The sequence below is a fragment of the Gopherus flavomarginatus genome, chromosome 24 (genome assembly GCF_025201925.1).
Source record: "Gopherus flavomarginatus isolate rGopFla2 chromosome 24, rGopFla2.mat.asm, whole genome shotgun sequence".
Classification (NCBI taxonomy): Eukaryota; Metazoa; Chordata; order Testudines; family Testudinidae; genus Gopherus; species Gopherus flavomarginatus.
The window spans coordinates 10,823,652-10,849,918 of NC_066640.1; the positions used below are offsets into that span (position 1 = coordinate 10,823,652).

The following is a 26,267-nucleotide window of genomic DNA, read 5'->3' on the forward strand; positions in this document are numbered from 1 at the left end:
CCCTCTTCTCCTTGTCTCTCTCCCTCCCTCCATCTGTCCTGCCTCATTCCCTCTCTCCCCTTCCTTCCCCCCTCCATCCCTCCTGCCTCCTTCCCCTCTTCTTTTTGTCTCTCTCTCCCCTGCCTCCTTCCTCTCTTCTCCCAGTCTCTGTCTCTCCGTCCATCTCTCCTGCCTCCTTCCCCTCTTCTCCTTGTCTCTTTCTCTCCCTGCCCCCTTCCTCCAGCCGCCCCCCGCCCCCCGGTTCTCCAGGCTCGCTCGCTCTCCCCGCCCCTCTCCCCGCCCCCCGGCCGGGCTGGGCTCGCCGCTCGCCGGCTGCGGCTCTCGGGCGGGCCGGCGAGGGAGGCTGTGGCTGCAGCATGCGGACGGGCAGCGGCGGGGAGGCGGCGGCCGGCGGCGGCGGCGGCGGGGGGGCGCCGGGCCCGGAGGAGCGGCCGGGCCAAGGGGCCAAGCGCGGGCAGCGGCAGCTGCGGGGCGGCAGCATGAGCGGGCGGGCCGGGAAGGGCTCCCCGAACGGGGAGTGCCGGCGGGGGGAGCCGGAGGCCGAGCCCCAGCCCCCCCGGGAGCCCAAGGTCTCCTTCTCGTGCAGCGGGGCCGAGCCCGAGGGCGGCTCCCCCGGGGGGCCGGACGGGGCCGGCGGGGAGGAGGGCGGCGAGCCCCGCGGCAGCCAGGCGAGCTTCATGCAGCGCCAGCTCGGGGCCATGCTCCAGCCCGGGGTCAACAAGTTCTCGCTGCGGATGTTCGGCTCCCAGAAGGCGGTGGAGCGGGAGCAGGAGCGGGTCAAGTCGGCGGGGGCCTGGATCATCCACCCCTACAGCGACTTCAGGTGCGGGACCCCGGGGGGGCAGATCACCCCTGCAGCGACCTCAAAGACGGGGGGAGCCCTGGATGGGGGGAGAGTGAGGGGCAGAGAGCCCGGGATGGGGGGGGGAAGAGAGGGGCAAGGACCCCGGGGGTGGGAGCCCCGGGATGGGGGGAGAAGAGAGGGACAGAGAGCCTGGGTGGGGGGAGCCCCGGAATGGGGGGGAGTGAGGGGCAGGGAGCCCGGGATGGGAGGGGGAAGAGAGGGGCAGGGAGCCCAGAAGGGGTGTGGGCCTGGGATGAGGGGGGAAAGAGAGGGACAGGGAGCCCAGGATGGGGGGGGGGTGAGCCCAGGATGGGGTGACAGAAAGAGAGGGGCAGGGAGCCCCAGGGGGGAGTGTGAGCCCGGGATTGGTGGGGAGAGAGAGGGGCAGAGAGCCCAGGTTGGAGGAAGGAGCAGGACCATCCACTCTTACAGCGACTTCAGGTTCTGGGGGAGCCAGAGGGTCAGGGGAACCTATTTCATATCCTCCCCCCGATCCCACTGACCAGCCCCTCCGGGGTGGAGAGGAAGCTAAGCGCCAGGGGGAGAGGCCAGGGCTGGCTGGGAGGCCGGGCGATGCTTTGTCAAGAGGGCACCTTGAGCTGTCTCTGGAGGGTGGAGGGGCTGAGCGGAGCCCGGGCTCTGCTTTACACCTTCCCCTCCCGTCTGGCCATGGGGGCGCGGGAGCTGATCCCCAGCTGAAGCCGCAGCCCCATCTGAGCGGGCACCAGGCCTCCAGCTTCCCTTGGGGACAGGGAGTGAGGAATCCAAGCTGGGTGCCTTTGACAAGGGCATCCCTCAGCCCTTCCCCAGGGCTGGGCTTCTCCACCACCTAGGAGGCCTCTGAACCTCTTAGCCCTCCCGCCTGTGACCAAATGGGAAGCCATCACAGTGACCCAGCAGTGTTCAGAGACCCGGCTTTGTCCAGGGGTCGCTCCCAGAGAGGCAGAAATGGGAAGGCAGCTGCAAGGAGCAGGAATAAAATATGGCCCAGGCCAGTGGGCAATGGTGCCCCGCTCCTCTCAGTCTAACATTCCACAGCTGGTGCAGGGGAACGGCACTTCCCTGCCATCAGCACTGGGCTGGCCACGTAAACAGAACGGTGGAAGGTCGGGTGGGCATAACAGCGGCCGAGGATCTGGTCTCTCCCCTTATTTAAACATCAGTGATGCAGCAGCTTTGTGTGTGTGTCTCTCCCCTCCTGCACTGCAGGGTGTTTTAATGAGGCCAGATTGTGTTCCTAGCTTTAATTCCCCAGGTTGGATGAAGCCAGGTCCTCGGTGCTGAGGCTTCCTAGCAAGATTTTCATCCAGCACCGTGGGACTAGGGCCCCTTGGGACTCACAAAGCAGAAAGCAAGCTACTGCAACAGTGTGTGTCGTTTCCATCTGGCGCGTCATACGGTATTCTGTCCCCCTGGCCCCAACCTCCTCTGCCAAGGCCCCGGGAGAGCTTTGTCTGGTCCCAGTGTTTGCAGAGTTAAATTCAAACTGCCGGGGGGAGGCGTATGAGCTGATCAAATATTGTACAGCTATGTGGGGTTTTGTGGGTGTTGTTATTGGGGGCTGAAAAATTGCACATGACCCACACTCTCCAAGGCAAAAGACTGTGCAGGGGATGCGGCTGTCACGAGACATCTGGGTGCTCAAGCCAGCTTGGGTACCATTTTCTTCCTCCTTCCCTTGCTGTTCCTGCTCTACCTGAGTCTCTCTCCAGCAGCATTTTGCAAGTAGCAATGCAGGCTGTCTCCACCCCTGGAGAGTAGGAGATGCAGAGCACCCATGCGGCAGACAGAAAGTCTTGCAGTTAGTTCCAGCCCCTCTGTCGTGGTAGCGACTTAACCTTGTTTCCTGAACCAATGGGTTGTTTTATTCCCTTGATGGTTTTGCTGCTGCTTTCTGTCGGTTTATATGGGCATTTCATGAGAGGATTGAACTGAATTCCAAAGCTGTGTGTGGGGCTGTGACGAAGTGGGAATGTACTTACTGTTTTCTTTGGATACTGAGTGGGGAGTATTGACCTGGGAAGGTTGCAGGGGAGTTTTGCTGGGACTGGCTGCATTGGGGATGGCAGACTTGCCTTGAGGGAGGATACCTGAGCACGTAACATGAGAACCCAGGGCAGGGGTTGGCGGTCAGGTTACACCTCTGCCCAGGAAACTGGACAAAGGCTGGAGGAGGAGCCGGGGGGAGGCTGAGTGAGACGGCTGGAGGGAGTTTCAGTTTGGAGCTGGCTGGGAAAAGGGAAGGGAGCCCAGATGAGGGTCTTGCCTCCCAACAGAGCTCTGGCCTCCCTGCCCCTCCATTGACCTAAGCTAACCGGGGCGGCAGTGTCCTGTTGTCTGTACCTGCAAGACCAGGCTTGGACTGTATTCCAGTTGTCTAAATAAACCTTCTTATTTACTGGCTGGCGGAGAGTCATGGTGAGTCGCAGGAAGCCAGGGGTGCAGGGCCCTGTCTCCCCCACACTCCAGGACAGGGAATTTTGGAGGATTTTACTTATTTATATCCAAACAGCACCTACAAGAGCAGGGCCCCGTGGTACTAGGGGCTGTACAAATATGTAGTGAGAGATTGTCCTTGCCCCCAAAGACAGGGCAGACAAAGAGTGGGAGACGAATCCGGGGGAAATGGTTTGGCTGAGGTCACACAGCAGGTCAGTGTCAGAACAAGGGATGGAACCTGGGTCTCCTGACTCCCAGTCCAGTGCCCTGTCTCCATTGGATCGGGCTGTGTTTATTGTCTGGTAGGTAACCTCTGGTTACATGCTTGTGGTAGCGCGTGTCAGTGTTTCTGTCGTGTTTCCCCAGTTCAGAAGACTCTAGCTCCTGTCCGCTGACTGCGATTCCTTACAAGAATTCTCCAGCAGGGTCTCATCCAGTGGATCCCCTTCCCCCACTCCCCATGGAGTGGGTCCCTCTCAGGGAAGGAGTCGTATATGCTGCAGGGCTGAAACGTGCCCGAGATACTCAGAGGAAAGGCTCCCTGATATATGGCCTTCACTAATCCCAGTCTAACAACCTGTAGGGTCATTAATCTTTTTCTATGAGTCTCTGATGTAGCGAGCTCTACCTTTCCCCTCCTTGTCAATTACCACCACACATCATTTGTCCTGAGGCATTAATGCAGAATAAGCAGCTAGCATAAAGAGCGTGATTCGCATCAGTGTAGAATGAAGGATCAGTTCCATAGAAATCAGTTCAGTCCCAGTAGTTTCAGGTCAGAATCTGCCCCTGAATGTCTCTCTCCCCTGCCCTCCCGCCCCATTCCATTTGTCGTAGCTTTGTTCTAACGTTATCTGGGGTGGTGCGTTTAAATGGTATTAAAGCATAACTTGCATTGACATCTCTTTGTTTCATCTTGACATCGTAGTGTCATCTCCATTGTCTGTCCTGACCTTGTCATAATGAGATCACTGTGGCAATGCTCGGGCTGTGTTTAAGAGAATTAGGAATTACCAGTGCCATGAAGAACACGCTTGCTCCCCACAGGCTATTTCTCGCAGACGGACACTGGGGCCATTTCAAAGCATTTCTTTTAAATTGTGTTTTAACAAGAGACAAGAACAGACAGTGCCTTGCACGTTTGCGGCGCTTTTGGTCAAGTCTCTGCAAACGCTATCCATTGTGCATCTCCGCTCCCCTGTGAAACATCTCCTCCTCCTCTATCCCATTTTACGGCAGACAAGTCACTGAAGTCCCCGATTCTGCAATGGGCTCTGTGTCTGCAAATCCATGTGCTGGTTACAGAAACTGCTGAGGCCAGTGGAGTTCTGCCTGAGTACCAGGCTCTGCTCTTTCAGAGCTCCTGGCAGAACTGAGGACTAAGAGATTTGCCCAAGATTACGCAGTGAGTCAGTGTTAGAACTGGGAATAAAAATCCATGTGGTGGTTGTTGTGATGTGCTTCAATCACAAGGTCGTCTGGTAGGCAGCAGCGAGGGCAAAGAACTAGGAGGCGTGAGCCCTGGGTTCTGTTCCCAATCCTGCCACCAAACTGCTGTGTGACCATGGGCACGTCACTTCCTCTCTGTGTTTTTTCCCCCTCCCATCCTTTGTCTGTTTTGTTTATTTAGGCTAGAAACCCTTTGCGGACAGGGACTCATTTGTTAGTATCGCTTGGGGCATTTAGGTGCAGAATAAAAAGAATTAATAACAAATCCATCCTGTTACATTCACAGATTTAATACCTACACCCAGAGAGCAAAATCCAGAAAGAATTTATCTTAGAAATCATATCAAGGTGCATACGGATTTGGCTTTATTTGATTTCCACTCTCCACGTAAATGCTTATGCTAAATGATATTTCTCATCCCAAAAATCTGATCAGGCTAATGCAATATGTTTCCAGCAATGTTTTCCTTGCAAGATCCATTTTCTCATTTTGAGATAAAATCATGCCCATCTGCATATGTGACATCACTTCATAATCGCATCCATTTGGAGAATGTATCTCATCACAGGCAGAGCACTATAATTATTCATGCAAAATGCAAGGGGGAGATATGCTCCGGGAGCTAAAGGTCCTATTTACACAAATATTGAATTACTAGGAGGCAACAGGGTGGCTGTTTCCTATCACTAGTTGCAAATCTGATAAAAACCTTGTAAATTACATGCTGAAACATACAATGCAGAATTGACCCACCCAGTGATGAGCTGTCTTGTGTTACCCTCTCCATGTATTTCCTGTTCCTGTGCCTTTTTTTAAATGTCTAGTTTGCGCTTTTATCCCCAGTTGAAGCTAAACTGTAAAGTTAAGATGAGGGAGAACTCATGGGTTCTATTCCCAGTTCTGCAGTGGCTTTGGGCAAATTGTGTAATTTCTCTAAGCCCCAGCTTATCCCTCTGTAAAATTGAGACATAGGAGGGTGAAGAGATGTAATACACCAAAACATGTTTGTGAAATGCTTTGAGATCTGTGGATATAAAACACTAGAATAGCACAGAGTTTGTTATAAAAGAGTTTTACATCCAGCTGATAGTAACAAACATACTGGGCAGACACAGGGTCTATCTAGTACAGAATCTTGTTTCTGACGGGCTAGTGCCTGGTGCTACAGAGGAAGGTGCAGGAAACCCCACAGTAGACAGATGTGGAATAATCTGTCACCACGTTAGGATGCGTCCTGATTTCTAGTAGATAGAGCTTGGTTTAAACCCTGAAGCATGCACGCAACCTGGGAATGTTAGAAACGAGAGCAAACACACTTTGCATGAGTCAGTTCATTGCGGCTGCAAATGCGTGTGTGTCTCTCTGTGTATTTGCTTTGGGACTGTCAGGTACAGAGAAACTCAGAGTTCAGGCTGAGGATCAAAACATGCCTAAGGAATGACTGGGACTGCTGTAAGCTGACTCAAAGGCACCATTTCCCTGCAACTGCAGATGGGAAATAAACCTGGGCAAGCCGCAGGTTTTTATTTCCGGTGAGGTCCTGCTGGTGGAGCAATAGCTGCTGAGCTCCCAGGCAGGGATATGTCAAAGCAAGTGTTATGGCAGGTGTGTGTTTTAGATAAACAAGTTTGTGCCAATTAGCTGAAACCTTTGTACCCATGGCAAGTTGCCCATGTGGCTTTTGGTGCTGCAGAGCGTGCAGCTGCTCTTCTGGTAATTTTACCAGAATTTGTATTGCTTCCCTGGGATGTCTGGCCTATTGTTTCTGGTGGTGCCTTTTTAAAATGACACCGTAGCTACATATTTATATGATGCCTTCTCTCTGTGCGCTAAGAGACCGCTCTGATGAACTGGTTATTACTGAGATCCGTGGTGATTCCCCCTTGCTATGGAATTAATGCAAAGTGGTCATATTTGGTAGATGGGAGACAGACTTTGTAGTTTGTTCATCAGCAACTGCTGCTTTGGGGGCAAGTTTTAAGGGTTTGGGAATCTTTTTGGATGACGGCTAAGAACGCTGCAAAGCAATCCCCCAAAGGATCCCTACAGGAAATTGGTGGCCAATGAAATGGCACACACAGCTGTGTTGGTATCCTTGCATACTTGACTCTTTGAGATTGAGTTCAATAATGTAGGTCTCACGGGATCTTAAATACTCGGGCCAGCTTTTCAAACCTGATTTTTACAGTTAGGCTCCCAAACCCACTTAAATAAGTGCCCAATTCTTTTTTTCAAAAGTGGTGCTGGCCCACTGCTCCTGTTAACTTCCGTTGGGTATGTGAGTGTGCAGCTTTTCTGAAAAACAGGCTGTTTATACGTAGGTGCCTCAATATTGATTTAGGAGCCTCACCTTAGACAACTCGGTATGACACTTTTGGCCTTAGGGCCTGATCTAAAAGGTGCTGAGCACCCACAAAGCCAGTGGGTGGCAGTGTAGGATGTGGGTGCTCAGCATCCCTGAAAATCAGGACCTTGCTCTTTATGTCTTTAAATCCTTATTTCTCCCAACGACTATTAACCTTCAAACAGCATCATGACTAATTAAATGTTGAATTGGTTAATGGTGGGGGGATGCCGGTTCCTTCCCTGCTATTATACGAGTCATGTGTTTCTTGTTTACTCTCTTCACTCGCCCTAAAATTTCTGCTTTCCGCACTCTGGTAACGAAGCATATTCTAGGCTGGGCTGGAAAAATATTTGATGGTTGCACTGTTTCATTTTCTCTGGCATTCTGCTGCTGGGGATCAGTTCACAAATGTTGTCTGCGCTGAATCTCTGACCATGGTGAGCTATCTGTGGTGCTGAATTCAAATGAGCTCGAGATTTCTGCCTAGGAGGAATCATATCGTAGAATCATAGGACTGGAAGGGACCTCGAGATGTCATCTAATCCAGTCCCCTACGCTCGTGGCAGGACTAAGTATTATCTAGACCATCTCTAACAGGTGTTTGTCTAACCTGCTCTTTAAAATCTCCACTGATGGAGATTCCACAACCTCCCTTGGCAATTTATTCCAGTGCTTAACCACCCTGACAGGATGTTTTTCCTAATGTCCAATCTAAACCATTCGTGCTGCAGTTTAAACCCATTGCTTCTTGACCTATTCTCAGAGGTTAAGAAGAACAGTTTTTCCCCTCCTCCTTGTAACAACAGTTTTCAAGCACATAAAAAGTTATCATGTCCCCTCTGAGCCTTCTCTTTTCCAGACTACACAACCCCAATTTTTTTCAATCTTCCCCCATAGATCATGTTTTCTAGACCTTTAATCATTTTTGTTGCTCTTCTCTGGACTTTCTCCAATTTGTCCCCATCTTTCCTGAAATGTGGCACCCAGAACCAGACACAATACTCCAGTTGAGGCCTAATCAGCACAGAGTTGAGCAGAAGAATGACTTCTTGTGTCTTGCTTGCAGCACTCCTGCTAATACATCCTAGAAGTAGTATTTGTAGGAGGAATGGGGTTGATCTGATTGTTTGCCCTGTTGTTGCATCTGCAGTTTTGAAATTCCAGTGGCAAAATTTAAAAGGATTAGTGCAGACGTCTGCAGCAGGCTTCTGTGCTGAGGGAGTTTAGAACTCTCAAGCCTCTGGGACACGTTCTCAGGAAATGCAGGAAATGGTGGTAAGGGAGTTGCACTGGCATTGGCAGTGCTGTTATTATTTATGTTTTGTATTGAGGTCGTGCCACTGGCATGGGCCAGAGGTTGTGCAAACACACAAAAAAAATCACAGACCGTGTCCCACAGAATTTACAATCCATTGTCGTCTTAATCTTGTATTCTCTCCTGATCGTTGGGTTCCTGTTAGGTCAGGGAGCAGAGTACCTTATGGAAGAGGTGCCCAGAATTAACACGCTCAGATCCCACCTTTAATTGCTTTTAAAGCTATATTTTAAGTAACGTGGAATGGATCCCTTCTTCCACGCACTCACTGTCCCCTGAGGAATACTTACTAAGTTGGCGTTACCCATCTCTGCTGCGTGACTACACAGGATAGCTCATATGAAAACACAGTAGGTGATCAGGGATGCTTTGTCAGTCTCAGTGGGCCATATTTGGCCCCTGATTCCCATGGGGTTGTAATGGGATTCAGGTCAGAGTAGACTTTTGCCCAGTGTGTCTATATTTATTCGCTCAGTTTTTCACAGCCCTTGGCAATCTGGCCCTGAGCTATGTTGGGGGATCTGCCCCTCTGTTCCCCCCCCATCAAACGGCACGATATTTCGTTCCTTCCCAGGGTGCTGTTACACTCAGTGAATTCTCTGTAAAGCACTTAAAGATTGGCTCTGCTGTATTACTATGGGAGTTCTGTTCCTGGCCAGTAATGCAGGATGTTGCCCCCTCCATCTCTATTTCTTCCTTAGTCTAACAGCCGTTTCGTTCACCCTAGTCTTTCCAGCTCTCAGCTGGACCTACCAAGTGCCAGCCTGGAGCCACTGCACCTCCGTAAACACTCAGTCTGCAAGAGCTTTTCCATTGCCTCCACTGCTCGCCTCGCGGCTTGGCAGCAGCAGCAGCAGAGCTTGCCCTGGATCGCCCAGGCCAGCGAACGCTGGGGGGGCCTCTTGGTGTTGTGTGACCGGGGCTGGCTGCAGGCGACGCTGAGCATTGGCCTGTGATGGTGCCAGTCAAGCGTGCCAAGAGGCACGCAGGTGCAAATCTTGCATGCAGACCCCGTAGCGCAGGCAAGGACAGAAAGTTTTGCTTCGGCTGGGCCTCTGGAATCCTGAGCAGTTGCTGCAAACTCGCCGGGCAGAGCTACCCTCGAGAGTCTTAGGAGTGTTTTGGGATCTAGCCTGTAGAATCTGGGGCAAGATGGCTTGTGCAGTTGTTAATGGATTTGGGGGCCTTTCTCCTCCATCAATCTCCCCCTACTCCAGTGTTCCCTGAACTCTAAGACCCCACCCTGAGACCTTGAAGAGGAAGGTCTTGTGGTTAAGGTGCGACACGGGAACTTGGAAGACCTGGGTTCGATTTCCTCTCTCTGCCTCAAGTGTCTGTAGGTAGAATGGGAATAATACCTGAGTCACGGGACTAGCTTGACTAATACAGGTGAGGCACTCGGATTACTGTGATGTCTGGGTAGGTGGAATCCCCACCACCTACTTGCTCCCTTAAGAGGTCCCGGTGGAGCTCTCTTGTCCCCCGTCGCTGCCTCCTTGACTGGCCAGAGGGGGACCTGAGACACAGCGATTAGGTGACTTGCTCAAGGTCATACAGGAAGGCTGTGGCGGAGCCGGGAATAGAACCCAGACCCTCAATACACAGCCACTAGACCATACTGCCTGCCTCTCCTCTCAGCGCATGTTTCCTCTGCATCCTGGGAGGATAATTGAAGGGTACCTTGGAGACGCACCCTGCGCTGTGCTCTGAAGTCATAATTGTGCAGTTGTGACATCACTAGCTGTTGCCATGGAAATGTCTCAGGTGCACGCTGTCACTGGAGAAAGGTCAGGAGGCTGGCTGCAAAGGGAGAGCTGCGTTTCCTTTTGAAAGATGCAGGTTTAATTCCATTCATGTGCCAGCCTTTATGGAGGGGAAAGGAGAGCCAGCACCTCACCCCCACGCACAAATATATACTAGCCCCTTAGCCAGGAGTGACCATGTATATCTGTCTGCTCCCCCTCTCCGGGTGTTCTGTGGCTTGCACCTGCTTTTGCTTCGGTCCTGCAGCTTTGAGACCTTTTGTGCGACAAGGTGCCCCCAGGAACTGGACGAATAAATTGCCATCCTTAGAGTAAGCGATGAAATACCCGCTGTCTCCCATGTAGAAATGAGGCTCTTCAGAGCAGCAGCCTCACCCGTGCTGGCAAAAAACACATCCCGGCCCCGTGCCATTATCTTATCGAGCAGGGTATCTGGTGCACGAGGACGAGAGGCTGGGAATTAGCTGCCCCAGCCAATTGCTGAGAGACACCCGGAGGTTAGACAGAGGGACCACGGGAGGATGCAAGGGGCCCACTGGCTGTGTTCCTGGGGACCGAGAGCATCGGGCTGTTAAACCTGCAGCGTTCTCTCCGTGTCCCCCCACCCCGCACACCTGCGCAGACACATGCCTGCTCTGCTGCAAGGACTTGGTGCGCTCCCAGGGAGGGTGAGCACCATGCTAACGAGGAGACAGGAGCAGCGTGCTGATGTTCGGATGGGGCCGTGGGGCTCAGCTTCGACCTTGCAGGGGCTTGGGAAAGGTCCTTGCTGGCCCTGAAGGTGCAGGGAAGGGCCAGGGGAATGGGGGATGGGTGGAAAACACTGAGGAGGTGAGAGTAGAACCCCCAAACCTTAATCTGCCCCCCTCCCTCCGTCTAACGGAGGTTACAGGAAGCTTTGGCTTAAGCTGCAGTTGTACGTGATTCAAACCCAGCCTGTCTCTGGAGGCAGTCCCTGAGAGAGAGCCAGGCTTCCTTCCCTTCTCCGCCACGTCCCCCCTTCCACGTGGAGCCTCTGGGGAGATGGGGTTTCTGGAGTCAGTGCTCTGTCCCTTCCCGGACCAGCTTTCCACCTCTTGGCCCTGAATGGGTCCGGGTCAGAGGGCTCCGATCTGGCAGGAAGCTGTTTGTTCTCAGAAGGGAAGCGCTCTCAAGGGGTTAGAGCAGGAAGCTGGGAGTCAGGACTGCTGGGTTCTGTTCCCAGCTCCAGTGCTGCCTTCTCGGCATGACCAGGAAGGACGAGGGAGCCGTGCGAAGCTCAGGAAGTTGGGTGGCCAGTAGGCCCCAGGTTGCTGAAATGGGGTCCATGCCCCTTGTCCCTGTGGTGCCTCTCCCAGCCTGGCTGTTTGTCCCACGCAATGAGGCTTTGCCGATCCCTCCAGCTGATGGATCTCGCTACATTTCCTGCTGCTCCATCACCCTTCCATCCCCTTAGCCCCCGTTTTATGGTCCAGCCCGATGCTGATCCAGCACCTTGAATGTGCACAAACCTAGAGTTAGAAAATCCCCTGCCCTGCAGAGCGTGGGGCCCTGCAGACACCCCCACCATGGGTGCCCTCATCCAGCCATTGGACTTCATGTCTTTGCAGTCAGGCCCTATTCCAGACAGGCACAGAACCTCACAAGGAGGAGGGTGAAGGAAGGGAGGAGAAAGGGGGCAAGTTCCAGAGAGCTGGGTTTGGGGGAGGAGGAACGGGACACAAGGGAAAGCTTTTCCCGGCAGGTATAGGCGAAGGGGGGAGGGAAGTGGACAAGGGCTTGTCTGGCATCAAGGCACCACATGGCATGTTGCCCATTGTACCTAAACGCTGCTGCCACGCCGCCCCTCCAGAGCAGAGCTGGCAAATCGACCCGTGACGTGGTCACTCCACCCTGTGCTGCTCGGAGCCCCTCACGGAACTCGATTTCTGCAGGGCTTGGGAGCTCCCTTCACACGGGAGGTGCCTTCTCCCCTGGCAAGGCAGAGCTCCCGCTGCTTCTCCCCTTGCACGGCCTCCCACCCCAGCTTCCCAGGAGGGTCACGCCTGCAGGAGGCCGTTGTGAGGATGAGCAGGGGCGGGAGCACAGTAAACCAAGAGGGAACCCGGAGGGCTTGTCAGTGATGCCTCCATCTGCTCTGCCTCTCCAGGTTCTACTGGGACTTCACGATGCTTCTCTTCATGGTGGGCAACCTCATCATCATCCCGGTGGGCATCACCTTCTTTAAGGAGGAGACCACGGCCCCCTGGATTGTCTTCAACGTGGTCTCTGACACGTTCTTCCTCATGGACCTGGTGCTGAACTTCCGCACCGGGATAATCATCGAGGACAACACGGATATCATCCTGGACCCGGAGAGGATTAAGAAGAAGTACCTGAAGACCTGGTTCGTGGTGGATTTTGTCTCCTCCATCCCTGTGGATTATATTTTTCTCATCGTGGAGAAGGGCATCGATTCGGAGGTGTACAAAACGGCCCGGGCCCTCCGCATTGTCCGCTTCACCAAGATCCTCAGCCTGCTGCGTCTGCTGCGCCTTTCCCGGCTCATCCGCTACATCCACCAGTGGGAAGAGGTAAGGGGCATCTCTCGGCCCGATGGCCTTTGGGCATCTGCCTGCCTCTGAGGCCGGCTGGGCTGCGTTCCCTTCCTCCGTCAGAGCACAGGCAGCTTCTTGTGGCCCTCTCGCCCAGAGTCCAAAGGGCTGAGATGGATGAATTCAGGCCCCACAGCTCGAGGAGATGGCTAAGAGATGGCGGGTTATGGCTCAGTAGCCAAAGGTGCTGGTTGCTTAGGACTCCAGCCAAAGAGTCCTGTGCCATCGGCCCCTCTGCAAAGCAGGTTCTTGCTCCCAAACGTGCAGTGGGTTTTGCTGATATGGGCCCCTGCCCGCTAGGAATGGATGAGACCTGGCAAACTTGTTTCACGCAGGCCACCAAATCACCATCAGATGGTGATGACTGGCTGCCGCTAGTACAGCTGTGCTGGCCTGGATTTTCCTGTCATTCTGGTAATAATGGGATCGAGTCTAACGTGTTGTCTCTCTGGCTCAGAGTGCTTTACAATCCTAAGCTAAGTCTCCTGGAATCCCTAGTGGTTCCCCCATAGCTTGGGAAACAGAGGCACATGCACTGAATGACTTGGTCTGACGTAGTCAGAGCTGGGAATAGAACCCAGGGATCCTGACTGCCAGTCTCCTGCTCTAACCGCTAGTGCTCACTCCCACCATCTTTCAGCTTGTGGATTATTGTTAAGGCCCCTCCCACCCCACCCATGTATTACCCCTGCATCTCCTCCTGCACCCCAGAGACGGCATGGTTGGGGACACCGGTCTATGCAGGGTGCCAGCCTGGCCACTGAGTCAGGGTGTCACCCCACGAACCCTCCCCTGCAGCTCCCTGCTACCTCTGTGCCAGCCCCTCCCCAGCTTGAGAGGCTGGTGACGGAGGGGGCGGTTAGGGTGTGTATCGTCACCCCCACTTCCCCACCCCGGCCTGAACGTCGCCGAGCTGACAGACCCTTTGTTGTGCTCGCCAGCTGAGCAGGAGGCTAAGTCTATAGGCATCCGCCTGTGTGGATCCGTATCTGTGTCCGGAGCGGGAGGGAGTTGGGCCGTGGTTAACTGAGACGTAGGTTGCAACTGCGTGTGTGTGTTTTTGGGGGTGGTGTCTTTTGAGACTTCCTTTGAAATGGACAGGCCGGTCCTTCCAATGGAGGGCAGCCCCAGGTCAGCCCTGGGAGGGGATCGCATCCTGCAGCCCGGGTCATGGATCAGGACTCTGTTGCGCTAGGCGCTGTACAGACGGAACCAAAGGCCAGTCGCTGGCCCAGAGAACTGTCAGTCTAATATGAAGATGTCTGCCGTGCGTGTGTGGATTCAGTGTGCTGTGTGCGCACACAGGGAGACACAAGTGCCTCCAAGATTGTGTGTCTGATAAGTGTGCGCTGTCCATTTGTGTGTCTAGAGACATGAATGGATGTCAGTGCGTGTGTCTAGGCACGGGTGTTTGTGTGTGCACATTCACACCCTCATGCGCGGAGACAGCATGGACTAGTGAATTGGGGCCCGGAGCACCACTGCCACCGACTCGACTTTGAGCAAATCCCTTCCCACCCCCTGCCTCAGTTTCCCCTTCTGTGAAACAGGCTGTCTCACAAGGCCTGTTGGGAGGATTTGTTGTCATGTTTTCTTGCCTCCACGGCACTTAAGCACACGCAAAGTGCTGTGTAAGTGCTAAGGAACGTGCTACGGGGCAAGTGAGGGTTGGACGTGTAGCTGTGTGGGCAGGGGTGTCGCGGTAAAAATAGAAGTGGGTAAACTACACTAAACCCCAGAGTCCCCATATGAGAAGTAGGAAAATTCCCTTACTCTCAACTATGCAGCATGGTGTGTGTGTGTGGGGGGGAGTGTTATGTACACCCGGGGCTGAGATGTGCCTCTGCCTGCATGTGCCATGTGTGTAGCGATTGCCTGTGTGTGTGGTGTGTGTACCCAGTTGCCAGTGTGTGTGCCGGTTGTTGGTGTGTGTGCGCCAGTTACCTCTGTGTGGGGTGTCTGTGCCAGTTGCCGGTGTGTGTACCAGTTGTCTTTGTGATTGTGTGTACTGATTGCCTTTGTGTATGGTGTGTGTACTGTTTGGTGTGTGTAGCAGTAGCCTCTGTGTGTGGGGCCAGGTGTGTGTTGTCAGATGCTACCGGTGCGGTGCTCTGCTGTCTCCTTGTTGGTATCACTCGGCTGCATGCGTGTGTTCCCTCTGTGTGCTGCCCCAGCTCTGCGCAGATAGCTGACACAGCAGACCTGAAGAGAAACCCCAATGACCAGAGTCTAGTAAGGTACGAAGGCACGTCGGCCAGGTTTATTGCCGTATTGGACACAATAATAGTTCCCTCCAGATCGTTACTCTATAGAGCATACTACGAGTATGTGCCCCCGGTCAATGGACTCGGCTCAGTCAGTGGCGGGACTTTCCACTGCCCCCTAGGCCGGACCAAGACATCGCCCCAGGGATGCCTTCTTATACACAGGTACAAACAAGTTACACATCACTCCTGACGTATGAGGTGCAACCCCTCTACGTAGTAAGGTGCCGCCTCTCACCTTGTACATGTTGGTTTGAACAAAACAACTCTATCCATCATTTTACCCTTTTGCCCCTGTCATTGGGATGAATCAGTCTGTTCCTTGTTATCTGTGTGGAGTATACAAGGATGTGAATGTTCTGATATCTGGGGTCCAGTACCTTTTAGGTACGTATCTTCTTGCAGCATCAGCCCTTTCCTTGCCAGCTTCTGTGAGCAGGGCCTGCCTCTGGCTCACAGCTTAACTTCGCTTTATGTTAGCAAAGTCTTGACCATTACTTTAGTTCAGACCTCAGGCCTCATACCAGGCCTTTGATGCCAAGGTTTATATCTCAGGGCTTCTACTTACTACAGTGTGTGCCAGTTGCTGGTGTGTGTGGCATGTGCTGTTGCTGGTGTGTGTAGCAGTAGCCTGTGTGTGCGTGGCGGGGTGTGTACCAGTTGCCAGCATATGTGGTGTGTGCTGTTGCTAGTGTGTGTAGTGGTAGCCTGTGTGTGCGTGGCAGGGTGTGTACCAGTTGCCAGCATGTGTGGTGTGTGCTGTTGCTGGTGTGTGTAGCAGTAGCCTGTGTGTGAGTGGCGGGGTGTGTACCAGTTGCCAGCATGTGTGGTGTGTGCTGTTGCTGGTGTGTGTAGTGGTAGCCTGTGTGTGTGTGGCGGGGTGTGTACCAGTTGCCGGCATGTGTGGTGTGTGCAGTTGCTGGTGTGTGTAGTGGTAGCCTCTGTGTGTGTGATGGGATGTGTACCAGTTGCTGGTGTGTGCAGTGGTAGCCTCTGTGTGCGTGGCGGGGTGTGTACCAGTTGCTGGTGTGTGTCAGTTGGAGTTTCCTGACTGCTCTGCTGGCTCGGGCGTTGCTGGGGCTGTGTTGGGAGCTGTCTGTGGCAGGGGGAGCAGGGCCCGTCACCCGCTGCCCCCGAGCTGCCACAGGAGCGAGATAGGCCATGAACTGCCTGCGTCTCTCGCTGTCTGCTGCTCTCTCTGGGGAGCCAGCGGGCGAGGGCACACTGGGTGCGAAGGCAGCACCAGCACCCATCTCCTCGCAGGTAACGGCTCTGGGTGGCGGAGGGCATGAGATTAACTAATGGCTCTGCTGCCCAGGCAGTGCTGAGAGGAACTGCAGTGCGGAGGCTGAGCACAGTGACAGCTCGGGAGGTCACGGAGAAGGGAGTCAGACCCCTCTGGGCTCTTCCCGGCCGCTCCTCTCCTCCGCAGTCCAGCCTGGCGAGGTTGGAGGGGCTCTGGGCTGGAGTTTTGCAGCTGGAAACTCCAGGGCCTGAGGCTGCGTCTAGCACAGAGAAGCCGACCAGGCTGAGCTTTGAAGGTCACAGCCAGCCAGGGCTGCAAGCCTCCAGCCTTGGCCTATCTAAGTAGGGGCCAACTGATGGGGTAGCGCCACCCAGTGGGTGCCCTTCACTCTGCCCCTGCTGGCTGGTTGTGTTGGCAGAGGGAGGGGGTGCTAATAAACGGGTTGGACTTGGGAGTTCCTGGGTCTGATGTCTGAGAGTTGGGCCCTGACCCTCCTGCTGACAGGGACTGACTGAAATGAAGTGCTGAGCCGACCCCCCTTGCTTCACCCCACAAATCTCCGTGCACGGGGGCAGGGGCCTGGGAGAGGCGGCTGCTTTGTCCCTAATTTCCCTCATCTCCTCCCGTGTGAAGATGGCCTCTCCAAACCATCCCCATCTGCCTCGCTGCTAGCAGGAAGGGGAGTGAGCAACCCAGACTCCTCAGCAGGGGCCTGCCTCAGTCGCCCCTGACTCTCCTTTCTCTTCCGGGCTCCCTGCCCGGCTTCTGATTGCCTTGTGGAGAGACAAGTTTGCTGGGTCTCATCCCAGACTTTAGGAGGAGTTTTCCCATGACCCAGAGCCCGCCACCCGCTCTCAGCTCTGCTCCACGGATGCCCGATGCTTGGCTCTGGGAAGGGAGCTTTGGCAAAGTCCTACAGATGGTCCCACCTATGCTATGCCTGGCTATCTTCTGCCTAGGTGACCCCAAATGGTCCCCGCACACACACCCATGACCCTCCCACACACACAGCCTCACTGAGACTGGCTGTCAGTGGCCGATTTGCCTGGCCCAGACATTTAAACTCCATCAGAGCAGCGGGTGTGTCTGTGCACATCCAGCTGTGTTTTCACACACATCCGTCTGCCTCCAACTGGGGTCAGTGCTTATGCTCCATGTTCACGGTGGCATCTGAATTGGGGATTTCCTGTCAATGGGATCTGGGTCTAAAGGGAGTTGGAATGGGGGCCAGTGGGGGCCCATGGTCAGAGACCAGAGCAAGGAGCTGCCAGGTTCTAAACCTGACTCTTACCCAACTCCTGGGCCAAACTGCATCAGCTGCACCTCTTTTCTGTGCCTCAGTTTCCCTACCTGTAATATAGGGATGGCCGTTACCTAATCCTTAAACCCTGTCTGGGTGTCTATGGGGACAAGGAATCGGGCACTTAGATTCCTTCCCTGACACATTGCAGAGCAGAGGCTGACACTTCAGCACAGTGATGGAGCCTTTGAATCTGAGGGAACTTTGGAATGATTGGGGCTGCAGAGACCATCTTGCTTTGATGTCGCATGTGATGTCACAAGCGTGATATCACAGGCTGTGGGTGTGACAATGCCAGGAGCAGGGCAGTCTCACATGCTCCTTGCCCGGAGGGAAGTCACTGGCTTCCCAGCGACTTATGCACACTCCAGGCTTGGTGATCCCTTGCTGGGGTTGGGCAGGGATTGGGATCCAAGTAGCACCCCTGCCCTAAGGGGAGGTTGGGATTTGGGGAGTCACACCTAGCTCTGGGTGGGCTTCTGGGTTTGCTTTCTGCTGATCCTGGCCCATACGCGGGGCCCTGAGTCGGGTCGCTGCTGGAACGCTCCTCAGGGAACCCAAAAAGCCCATGTGGCCCTGGCAAGCAGCTGCCGCCTGCTACAGGTTTCTGTGCTGCGAGGAATCCCGCCAGGGAAGCGCTGCTCATGCTGGATCAGAGCTGACAGCCCGTTTGCCGTGGAGCCATCAGCGAGGAGGGTGGCCCTGCACTGTGACCTAACTCAGTATGGGGAGAGCACAACGCTGTCGTTCCCTTGTCTCTATTGGATGCGGGAGGCTCCTTCAGCGTAGACACAGGGTCTGTGGGACCCCTTGGTGCCCAGAGCTCCGAGGAGCTGCTTCCCTGCACCTGACTGGCAGGGGAGCTGACGCTGACCCATTCGGGGCTGGAGAGTGGATTCAGATTCTTGCTTTGGGCCGTCATCCCGTCTCTCCCATCCTGCTCCTCCGCCTGAGTCCCTGCGTGGGGGTTCAGGGGAGTGAAGTACAGGGGCTCTCCACCTTTCCAGACGCCTGCCCCCCTTTCAGGAGTCTGATTCGTCTTTCACCTCACTTCAAAACGACTTGCTGACAAAATCAGCCATAAAAATACAAAAATGTCACAACAAATTGTTACTGGAAAATGGCCGGCTTTCTCATTTCTGCTGTCTAATTATAAAATCAATCGATTGGGATATAAACACCGGACTTCCCTTTCTGTGTACAGGATACAGAGCGGTGTGAACAAGTCATTGGTTGAAATTTTAATTTGTGCTGACTTTGTTAGTGCTTTTTATGTAGCCTGTTGCAAGACTAGCCAAATCTCTGGCTGAGTGGATGTACCCCCTGGAAGATCTCTGCACACCGCCTGGGGTATGCGTACCCCTGGTTGAGAACCATTGGGTAGTACACAGGAATGTACTCCCACCTCCTGGATCCCCATTCCTTAACCTGCCAGGAGCACGACAGCAGGAAACCAGCCTCGGCCGGCAGCGCTAGCTGCTCCATTCGCTCTTCTCCGTCTGTAATTCCTGCCACTCCTGTCAGTGTCATGCATGGATGCAGCAGCCCTGCCTGTGGCCAGCTCCCTCCCTGGCAAATAGCTCCTATTAATAACCATGGCAGCCGTTCGGAATAAACGGTTTAATTTCGTGCCGCCTGCTTCCTTCCGCAAAACAGGCCCGGCGGCAGCACTGAAATGCCTCTGGAATAACACCATGCCTAAAAAGGGGGAGTCGGCATGTTGGGGCTGGAATGTGCTGGATGGGTGAGCGTTGGCCTGGCCTCGTCCTGTGGTCAGCTGTGGGCATTGCATAGAAAAGGGAGGGGATGTCTGCACTGTAAAAAAAAAACAAAAAAAAAACCCCACCCTGGGCCAGCAAGTCTCGGAGCTGAGGGTCAAGTAATGTGGGTTTGTGCTAGGAGGCTACAAATAGGGTAGCCGGTTCCAGGCTCGGAGACCTTCCCCCACCACCTGATTTCAGAGCCCAGGCTCCAACCCGAGCGGGAACGTCTACACTCCTCTTTTCATCCCTGTAGTGTGAGCCCTGCGAGTCCGAGTCAGTTGACCCAGGCTCTGAGACACGCTGCCACGTGTATGTATGGGGGGGGGGGGGCGGCGTTACCTGCAATGTACCCATGTCCTTCGGCAGAGAAGTCAATCCCCTGCGTGCTGTGTGACCATGGTCTGCCCAAGTGTGTCCGTCCCACCGTTCTGAAAGCTGAGCCTTGACAACCGGAGAATGACCCCTCCCCACTCCATGCTGTGTTAAAGGCCTTCATTCATTGCTCTCCCCTTGTATCTCATCCTTCCTCTCCTTGGATGACCCAGTGTCGTCATGACGTGTTGACATTGACAGGATCGTCATCACCCCTGGAAACAAATAGGACCATTCCCACCTCAGAGCAATTGTTTCAGGCTCTCTGCAGACTCAGGCAGATGCTGCTGCATTGGTCCCCTGTGGGTCGTGTTTGCAAGGTTTGCTGTAACAAGCAGAAACTTGGAGTTTTTTACTGAAAGTTTAGATGATGGGCAACAATTGAGAGGTTTGTCCTTGCCCCCAGCCCTCCCGTTTAAACACACACCCACTAGGACCTGCCCGCCTACCCCAGGCCCTGCTTTGGACACTCAGAGGTATCTCTGCATCCCATGTTGTCAGAGACCCCCTGGATTGTCAGTGCAGCTTCCACCAGTCCTGCCAGCATGTGGGCGGGTTCAGATACCACAGTGATGGGCAGTGATATAAAAACCTAGATAGAAAATGTACCTCCTCTGGCTTCTCCCGGAGGTGCCCTTGGGGGGTAGGGCCAGCACCAGTTTCAGAGTGGTCTGTGTGCCACAGTGCCCGGCTGTGCCCAGGCCTGCCAGGCGACTGCCCTGGAGGCGGGCGTCTCCCGCTGTTAATATTTCATACGTGGCTGTTAAAAGCCTGTACCAAGCAGCTGGTGGGCGATCGCAGAGCCAGCTGAGGAGGGGTGGCTCCAGAGTCCAGCCCTGCAGTGGGATGGGGGTGCCAGGCTCGCTCACTAGCAATATCTCTGTGTGTGTGTGTGTGTGTGTGTGTGTGTGTGTGTGTGTGTGTGTGTGTGTGTGTGTGTGTGTGTGTGTGTGTGTGTGTGTGTGTGTGTGTGTGTGTGTGTGTGTGTGTGTGTGTGTGTGTGTGTGTGTGTGTGTGTGTGTGTGTGTGTGTGTGTGTGTGTATAAAAGGGCTGCCTTGGTCTGGGCATTAAACTAGGTAGAGGCGAGTGAGAGGATTTGAATCGCATTTAATAATATCTCCCTCCTGGTGTCTTTGAAATAATTCAAGATCCTGGGTGCAGGGCACAGCTGGGTTGGGAAGTGATGCAAAAATCCCCTGCACCTGGGTGTGCTATGGAAAAGCCTAAGCTTAGATCTCATTAGCAGGATCCTCCTTGCGGATCCTGGAGACGGGGGAGTTTTACCCTCAAGCTGCGAGGAGACAGTGCTATGAAACACCCATTCCCCCCACACATACATACACACACACACACACGTGTGTTCCTGCTCGTTTGTTGTCTTCTGGCTCCTATCTTCCAAGTTTGAAAACCTGCATGTCAATATGTACTGTCTCGTATGGCTATGGACAGTCCTGTCCCGTATCCTGATTCAGGCAGGGGCGGTGCTGGATCCAGCAGAGGAAGCATATGGGAATTGCTAGGATGCACCTAGTGCTCTGGAGGAACAGGGGTAAGTGTTCACAGCACCAGCCCAAGAGTTCTGGCTTCTATTCTCAGCTCAGCCCCGATGCGCTGCGTGATCTCAGATGCGTTGCATCCTCTGCTCTGCACCCCCTCTGTAGTACAAGGAGGAGGAAGAGGATGGTCTGGTGACTACAGCACAAGGTTGGTAGGCAGGACTCCTGGGTTCCATTCCCAGCTGACTTTCTGCCAGTTGCCACTGACTCACTATGTAACCTTGGGCATGTCCTTGCTCCATATCTCAGTTTCCAGATCTGTGGAACAGGGCTAAAATTGGGGGAGGAGTATTGGGAAGCTTAATTGCGCCCTGTTTGTCAATTGCTTTGAGATCCTCAGCGTGTCTCATGTTTTCACTTCACTGGGGTGCTCTGACCCCTGGGGCCAGGGCTGGGCGTGGCACTCCCAATGCGTCTCTGTCCTGTCCGCTCCGCTCGGCAGGAGGGAGTTCAGTCACTGGTGGGAAAGGGCTGCTGCTGGAGCTGGCGACGGCTGGATCCACTGCCCCTGCCCGGCCCCCCGTGTTTGATAGGGGAGCTAAGCTGAGCTGCTCCTGAGAGCGAAACGCAAAGCAGCTTGGCTGAGAGAACCCCAGATCTGTTCGTTCTCATGCCTCAGACAAGAGGCGCCTCATGTCTTAAACCTAGGCATGGGCAGGAGAGAGGAAGGGCTGCTCAGGCCAGCCCCTGGGAGACCCGTGTCCAAGTCTCTGCTCTGCCCCAGGCTTCCTTGGGCAAGTCACTGAAGGCCGAGTGCTCCAAAGTTGCTAGGTGCCTAAATCTCTTTGCAGGTCTGAGCCCCCATCTGTGAAATGGGGTTAACAGCCATTCCCTACTCATGGGGCTGAGAGGATCCATGTGTTAACAAGTGTGAGGTGCACCCGAGATGCAACCCTTGGGTGTGAGACCCAAGCCAGTCTGAGGTTCTGATCCATGTGGCCAGACACCTGTGTGGAGCCGGCTGGGGGCCTCAGTCGTACCCAGTGATTGCCCCAGACAGCGTGGCCCAGGTTTTATCCTCTGAGCTCCGCAAGATGCAGGCTGTTTGAAACCCCTGTGCCTGCACCATGCGAAAGGTTGGTCCCCTCCTTTCCTCTTCTATCCTGCTCAGGTCTCCTCCCAAAGTGACTCGCCACGTGGCTGGCTGCTGCCCCGTCAGCCGGCTCCCAACTGCTCTTTAGCGAACGGCAAGCTCAAGTGTGCCCATTCATGTGGGCGTGGGTCCGTTTGTCGCCCTCATTGACAAAATTGTGCTAATTACCTTTCCACGTGCTTGGTAAATGCGACCTCCTTCTCGCAGAGCCCCGGCAAGGCAGGAGATGCTGTTATCCCTGTGAGAGAGGGGGGGAAACTGAGGCAGGCTAGTGGCCGCACTCCGGAAAGTGGTATATGGTTTTAGGGCCTGACTTGAGGGGCTGATTTTCAGGGCACCTGCAACTCCTAGCGACTTCTACTGCAGCAGGGGCAGCTGAGCTCAATGCCTTAAAATCAGGCCCTCGCTCGAGCTGGATTCCCAAATGAAAGGTGGTGGTGGAAAGCGGTGGCTGAAATGCTGTGCCCCAGGTCTCCAAAGTGTATGTGTGTGGGGCACTGTTGCATTACAACGGGGGATCCCAACACCCCAGGGTCTGCTCACACTGCTGGCCTCTACCTCGCACTCAGGTTAAAAGTTGTGTGCAGCCTGCCTCCCGGAGGGTGGTCGGTAATGCTGCGGGCTCTTCATTTCTAGGTAGACTCTGAGCCATTAACCATTCCTAATGGGGCAGTAACATAAGATCTGTCAGTGGAAGGTGCAGATTTCGGATGATCTCAGGTTAGGTTGACAGTTACGGTGCTCAGGGGTGAGAAAAATCCATCACTTGCGGAGGTTGTGTGGTTATAGCATGACATTCTTTATCACTATCGGTTGCGTCTACACTACTGGGTTATGCCAGCATAGCAAAGAGCTGCTTTCTTGTCTCCTGAGACCTGCTACAATGAGCCTCAGCCCCCCGCCCTGCGGCTCACCTGATATGGGAGGGGAAGTTCAGTCCCCAGGCTTTTTCCACCCTGTTCCAATGATCTGGCAGAGGGAGCTTTGCTGTGGGATTAACTTGATGGGAATTGTACCCAGCTTGCTAACCACAGTCCGTGGGGGCTCCTAACTTCCCTGAGGGGGGAAATCTGGCTCTGAATTTTGCACCATCTCTGCTGTCAATGAGGCTGGTACTCAGATGGCATCATTTTCTCCCCCCACCCCATCTACCCTGATTTCAGGGTGGCTGTGAGCACCGTTCCTTGGCTGCAGGGGTGGGGGAATGAGAGGAAAGGGTTGGCCTGGTGTTTGGGTGAATGGGCTCCTCTGATTTGGGGAGGGCCAAGACTGACACCGCCTGGTGCCAGGCCTCAGGGGTGAAAAGTGTGTTAGAATGGGATTGGGAGTGGGGGGAGATCCAAGTGCTGTTCAGTTTGGGGGAGTTCTGGGTGGTCATGGAGGGGAGTAAATCCATCCCTGGTGTAACTCAAATGGAGTCATTGGAGTAGTTGTTAGTAGTACAGCAGCAATGTGACTCCCCGGACTGGGGCACCTGGATTCTATTCCTGCTGGCTGACCTTTGGCGAGTCATGTCTCCCTGTGCCTCAGTTTCTCCATCCATACAATGGGAATAACGACCCTCCTTTGTAAAGTGCTGTGAGATCTTTGGGTGGGAAGTGTAAGGTGGTGTCATTATTGAGGCCCGGTACAAACATACAGGGAGATATGATGCTTGCAGCCTAGTGTTACCCCAGAGACCAATGTATTTAATCCTGTGCTGCCCGCACACCTTTAATCCATCAGGAACCCAGGGTACTGGAAGGGGAAATGGCCACAAGAGAGAACACTTCTTCCATAAACCCTGCGATTCATCCCTTCTAGGCAGCCGAGTTTACAGGCTAGAGAGAGAGGCAGGGTGGCCTAGTGACTGAAACTCAGGACACCTGGGCTCTGTTTCAGGGTCTGCCACTGGGCAGCCTGGTGGCCTTGGGCAAGTCCCTTCCTGCTCTGTGCCTCCGTTTCCCCATCTGTAAAATGAGGATAATGATAACGCCCGGACTTTGAGGTCTGCTGAGGAGAGCTGGGGATCGTTGTTATTAAAGCTTTGCTGGATCGGAGCCCAAGAACAGGAAGAATAAATGCAAAGAACATGTAGCAAGACTTTGGCAGTGTAGAAAAAGGAGGCAGGGGAAGCCCAGGTCCCTAAAATAACTGCAGGCTCCTGCCAGGAATAGAGACAGTTTTCAAACGAACAGATGTCAGTGAAAAGATGGGCCTCCCCCAATGGCCGGTGGCTGGAGAGTTACTGCTCTTATTCATGAAAAGAAGATTCCAGCGATGGGCCCATCCTGTATAGTAACAATGCCAGTCATGTCAAAGGAATCTGTTGCCCCATCAGCCCAAACGGTTCGCCAATATTCCCATAATGAAAAGTCTCCGGTGTCTTTAATGTCCATGCAGAAACTCTGCACTTTAAAGTCTCAGGTTCAAGATCTGCTCACGGCGTGCTGCACGGAAGTTAATTTATTCCCCTTCAAAATGTGCCTGGCTCGGTTAACCCAGCTGGGATTTGAACCCCTGGTTCCTGAGCATCTAGGAATTTCAAAGCGGATGCTGCTTTTGCAAAGCAGACCTGTCTCGGCTCATTAGCATCGTGAGCAGCTGTGAATCAGAACCCACATGAAATGGTAGTAACAAGCAAGAGGCGAGGGGTGTGTGTGTCTGTGTTTGTCAGAGACCAGCATTGATAGTGGGCATATGGAGACAGTACAAATTGTCACTGAGGGCAGCTAAATAGTCCCTAGTTCTTTAGCTGGGTGGCTGCAGGCTAGCAAGGCACCCGCTTGCCCATGTTGTGTGACCCCCTGATTCTGGTCCTGCGTGTGAGGAGGGGTCGGGGAGAGGGAGAGAAGGGGCAGAAGAAAAGCAGTCCCCTCGGTTAACATGCAGCAGGTGATTCCTGAGCCTCAGCTCCCTAATGCCAGACAGCTGGGCCTGGAGCTGTGCAGAGCTTTGCTGCTGGTGCCCTGCGGAGCTTTCCCGGTTTCGGTTGCAAGCTCCCAGCTCAGCCCAGGTTCAGGAACCCTTGGCGAACACAAGATTTGGCTTGGAATCTGGTGACACATGAGGGTGATGAGCCCGACACTCTGGAACGGGGGTTGCAAATCTTCCAGGTCAGAGTGGAGTGAAAGGCCCCAATCAAACCCTGCAACTCACCTCCGCTAGGGAAGCTGCTACCATGCGCCTGGTACAGGGCATTGCTTTGCAGCTGCCCTGGAGGTGGGCTGGTGCAGGCTGGGACAGCAGTGGGAGGACTGGCTGGTCCTGGGCACCGTGGTCTAACACCGTGTGTTTCCCCCGGCAGATCTTCCACATGACCTACGACCTGGCCAGCGCGGTGATGAGGATCATTAACCTCATCGGCATGATGCTGCTGCTGTGTCACTGGGACGGCTGCCTCCAGTTCCTCGTGCCCATGCTCCAGGACTTCCCCAGCAACTGCTGGGTCTCCCTCAACGGCATGGTGGTGAGTGCCGGGGGAGAGCCGCCTCCTGCTCAGGGGGATGAGCGACCAGAGCTAGAACATGGCGCTGAGGTCCCTTTCCCGGCCAGGGCAGGCTGGTTCCCCTGGGGCTGGGCTGGTCTAGTTCAAAGTATCCCGAGCAAACGGGGCTCCCAGCACAACCCATAGGAGATGATTCCCCCAGCCTTATGCCTTTAGCCTAAAATTTCCTGTGGTCGATTTCATCCCTTGACTTCTGGCCAGCACCCCCCAGTGGCTCCTCTCCCTGCCTGGGGTTTAATCCCGCCCATGGGTGTAGATGGGTATGTCCTGCCCCCCTCGCTTAGCCAGCCTAGGTCTGTCGAGTCCTGCAGCCCCTGCAAACCTCTTCATTGTGTCCAAAGCCTTTTTATCCTGAGCTCCCTCCACTTTCATCCCTTGTTCTGGCGCTGAGGGGCTCTGCGCACAGGCGTCTGGGTGCTCTTGGGCTCCATTAGGCAGCCCTGGGTGGAGTCGC

The 26,267-nt window shown here is 54.3% G+C and overlaps 1 protein-coding gene across 1 annotated transcript in view; it reads left to right on the plus strand.

Annotated features, from left to right (window-relative positions):
- The first annotated feature begins 662 nt into the window (after positions 1–662).
- The window catches only part of HCN2 (hyperpolarization activated cyclic nucleotide gated potassium and sodium channel 2), a 40,381-nt gene continuing 14,776 nt past the window's right edge, over positions 663–26,267 (plus strand). The window contains exons 1-3 of the mRNA XM_050934130.1: positions 663–823; positions 12,287–12,710; positions 25,613–25,774. Coding sequence (XP_050790087.1) covers positions 678–823; positions 12,287–12,710; positions 25,613–25,774 — 732 coding nt within the window. The 5' untranslated portion in view covers positions 663–677. The remainder of the gene's footprint in view (positions 824–12,286; positions 12,711–25,612; positions 25,775–26,267) is intronic.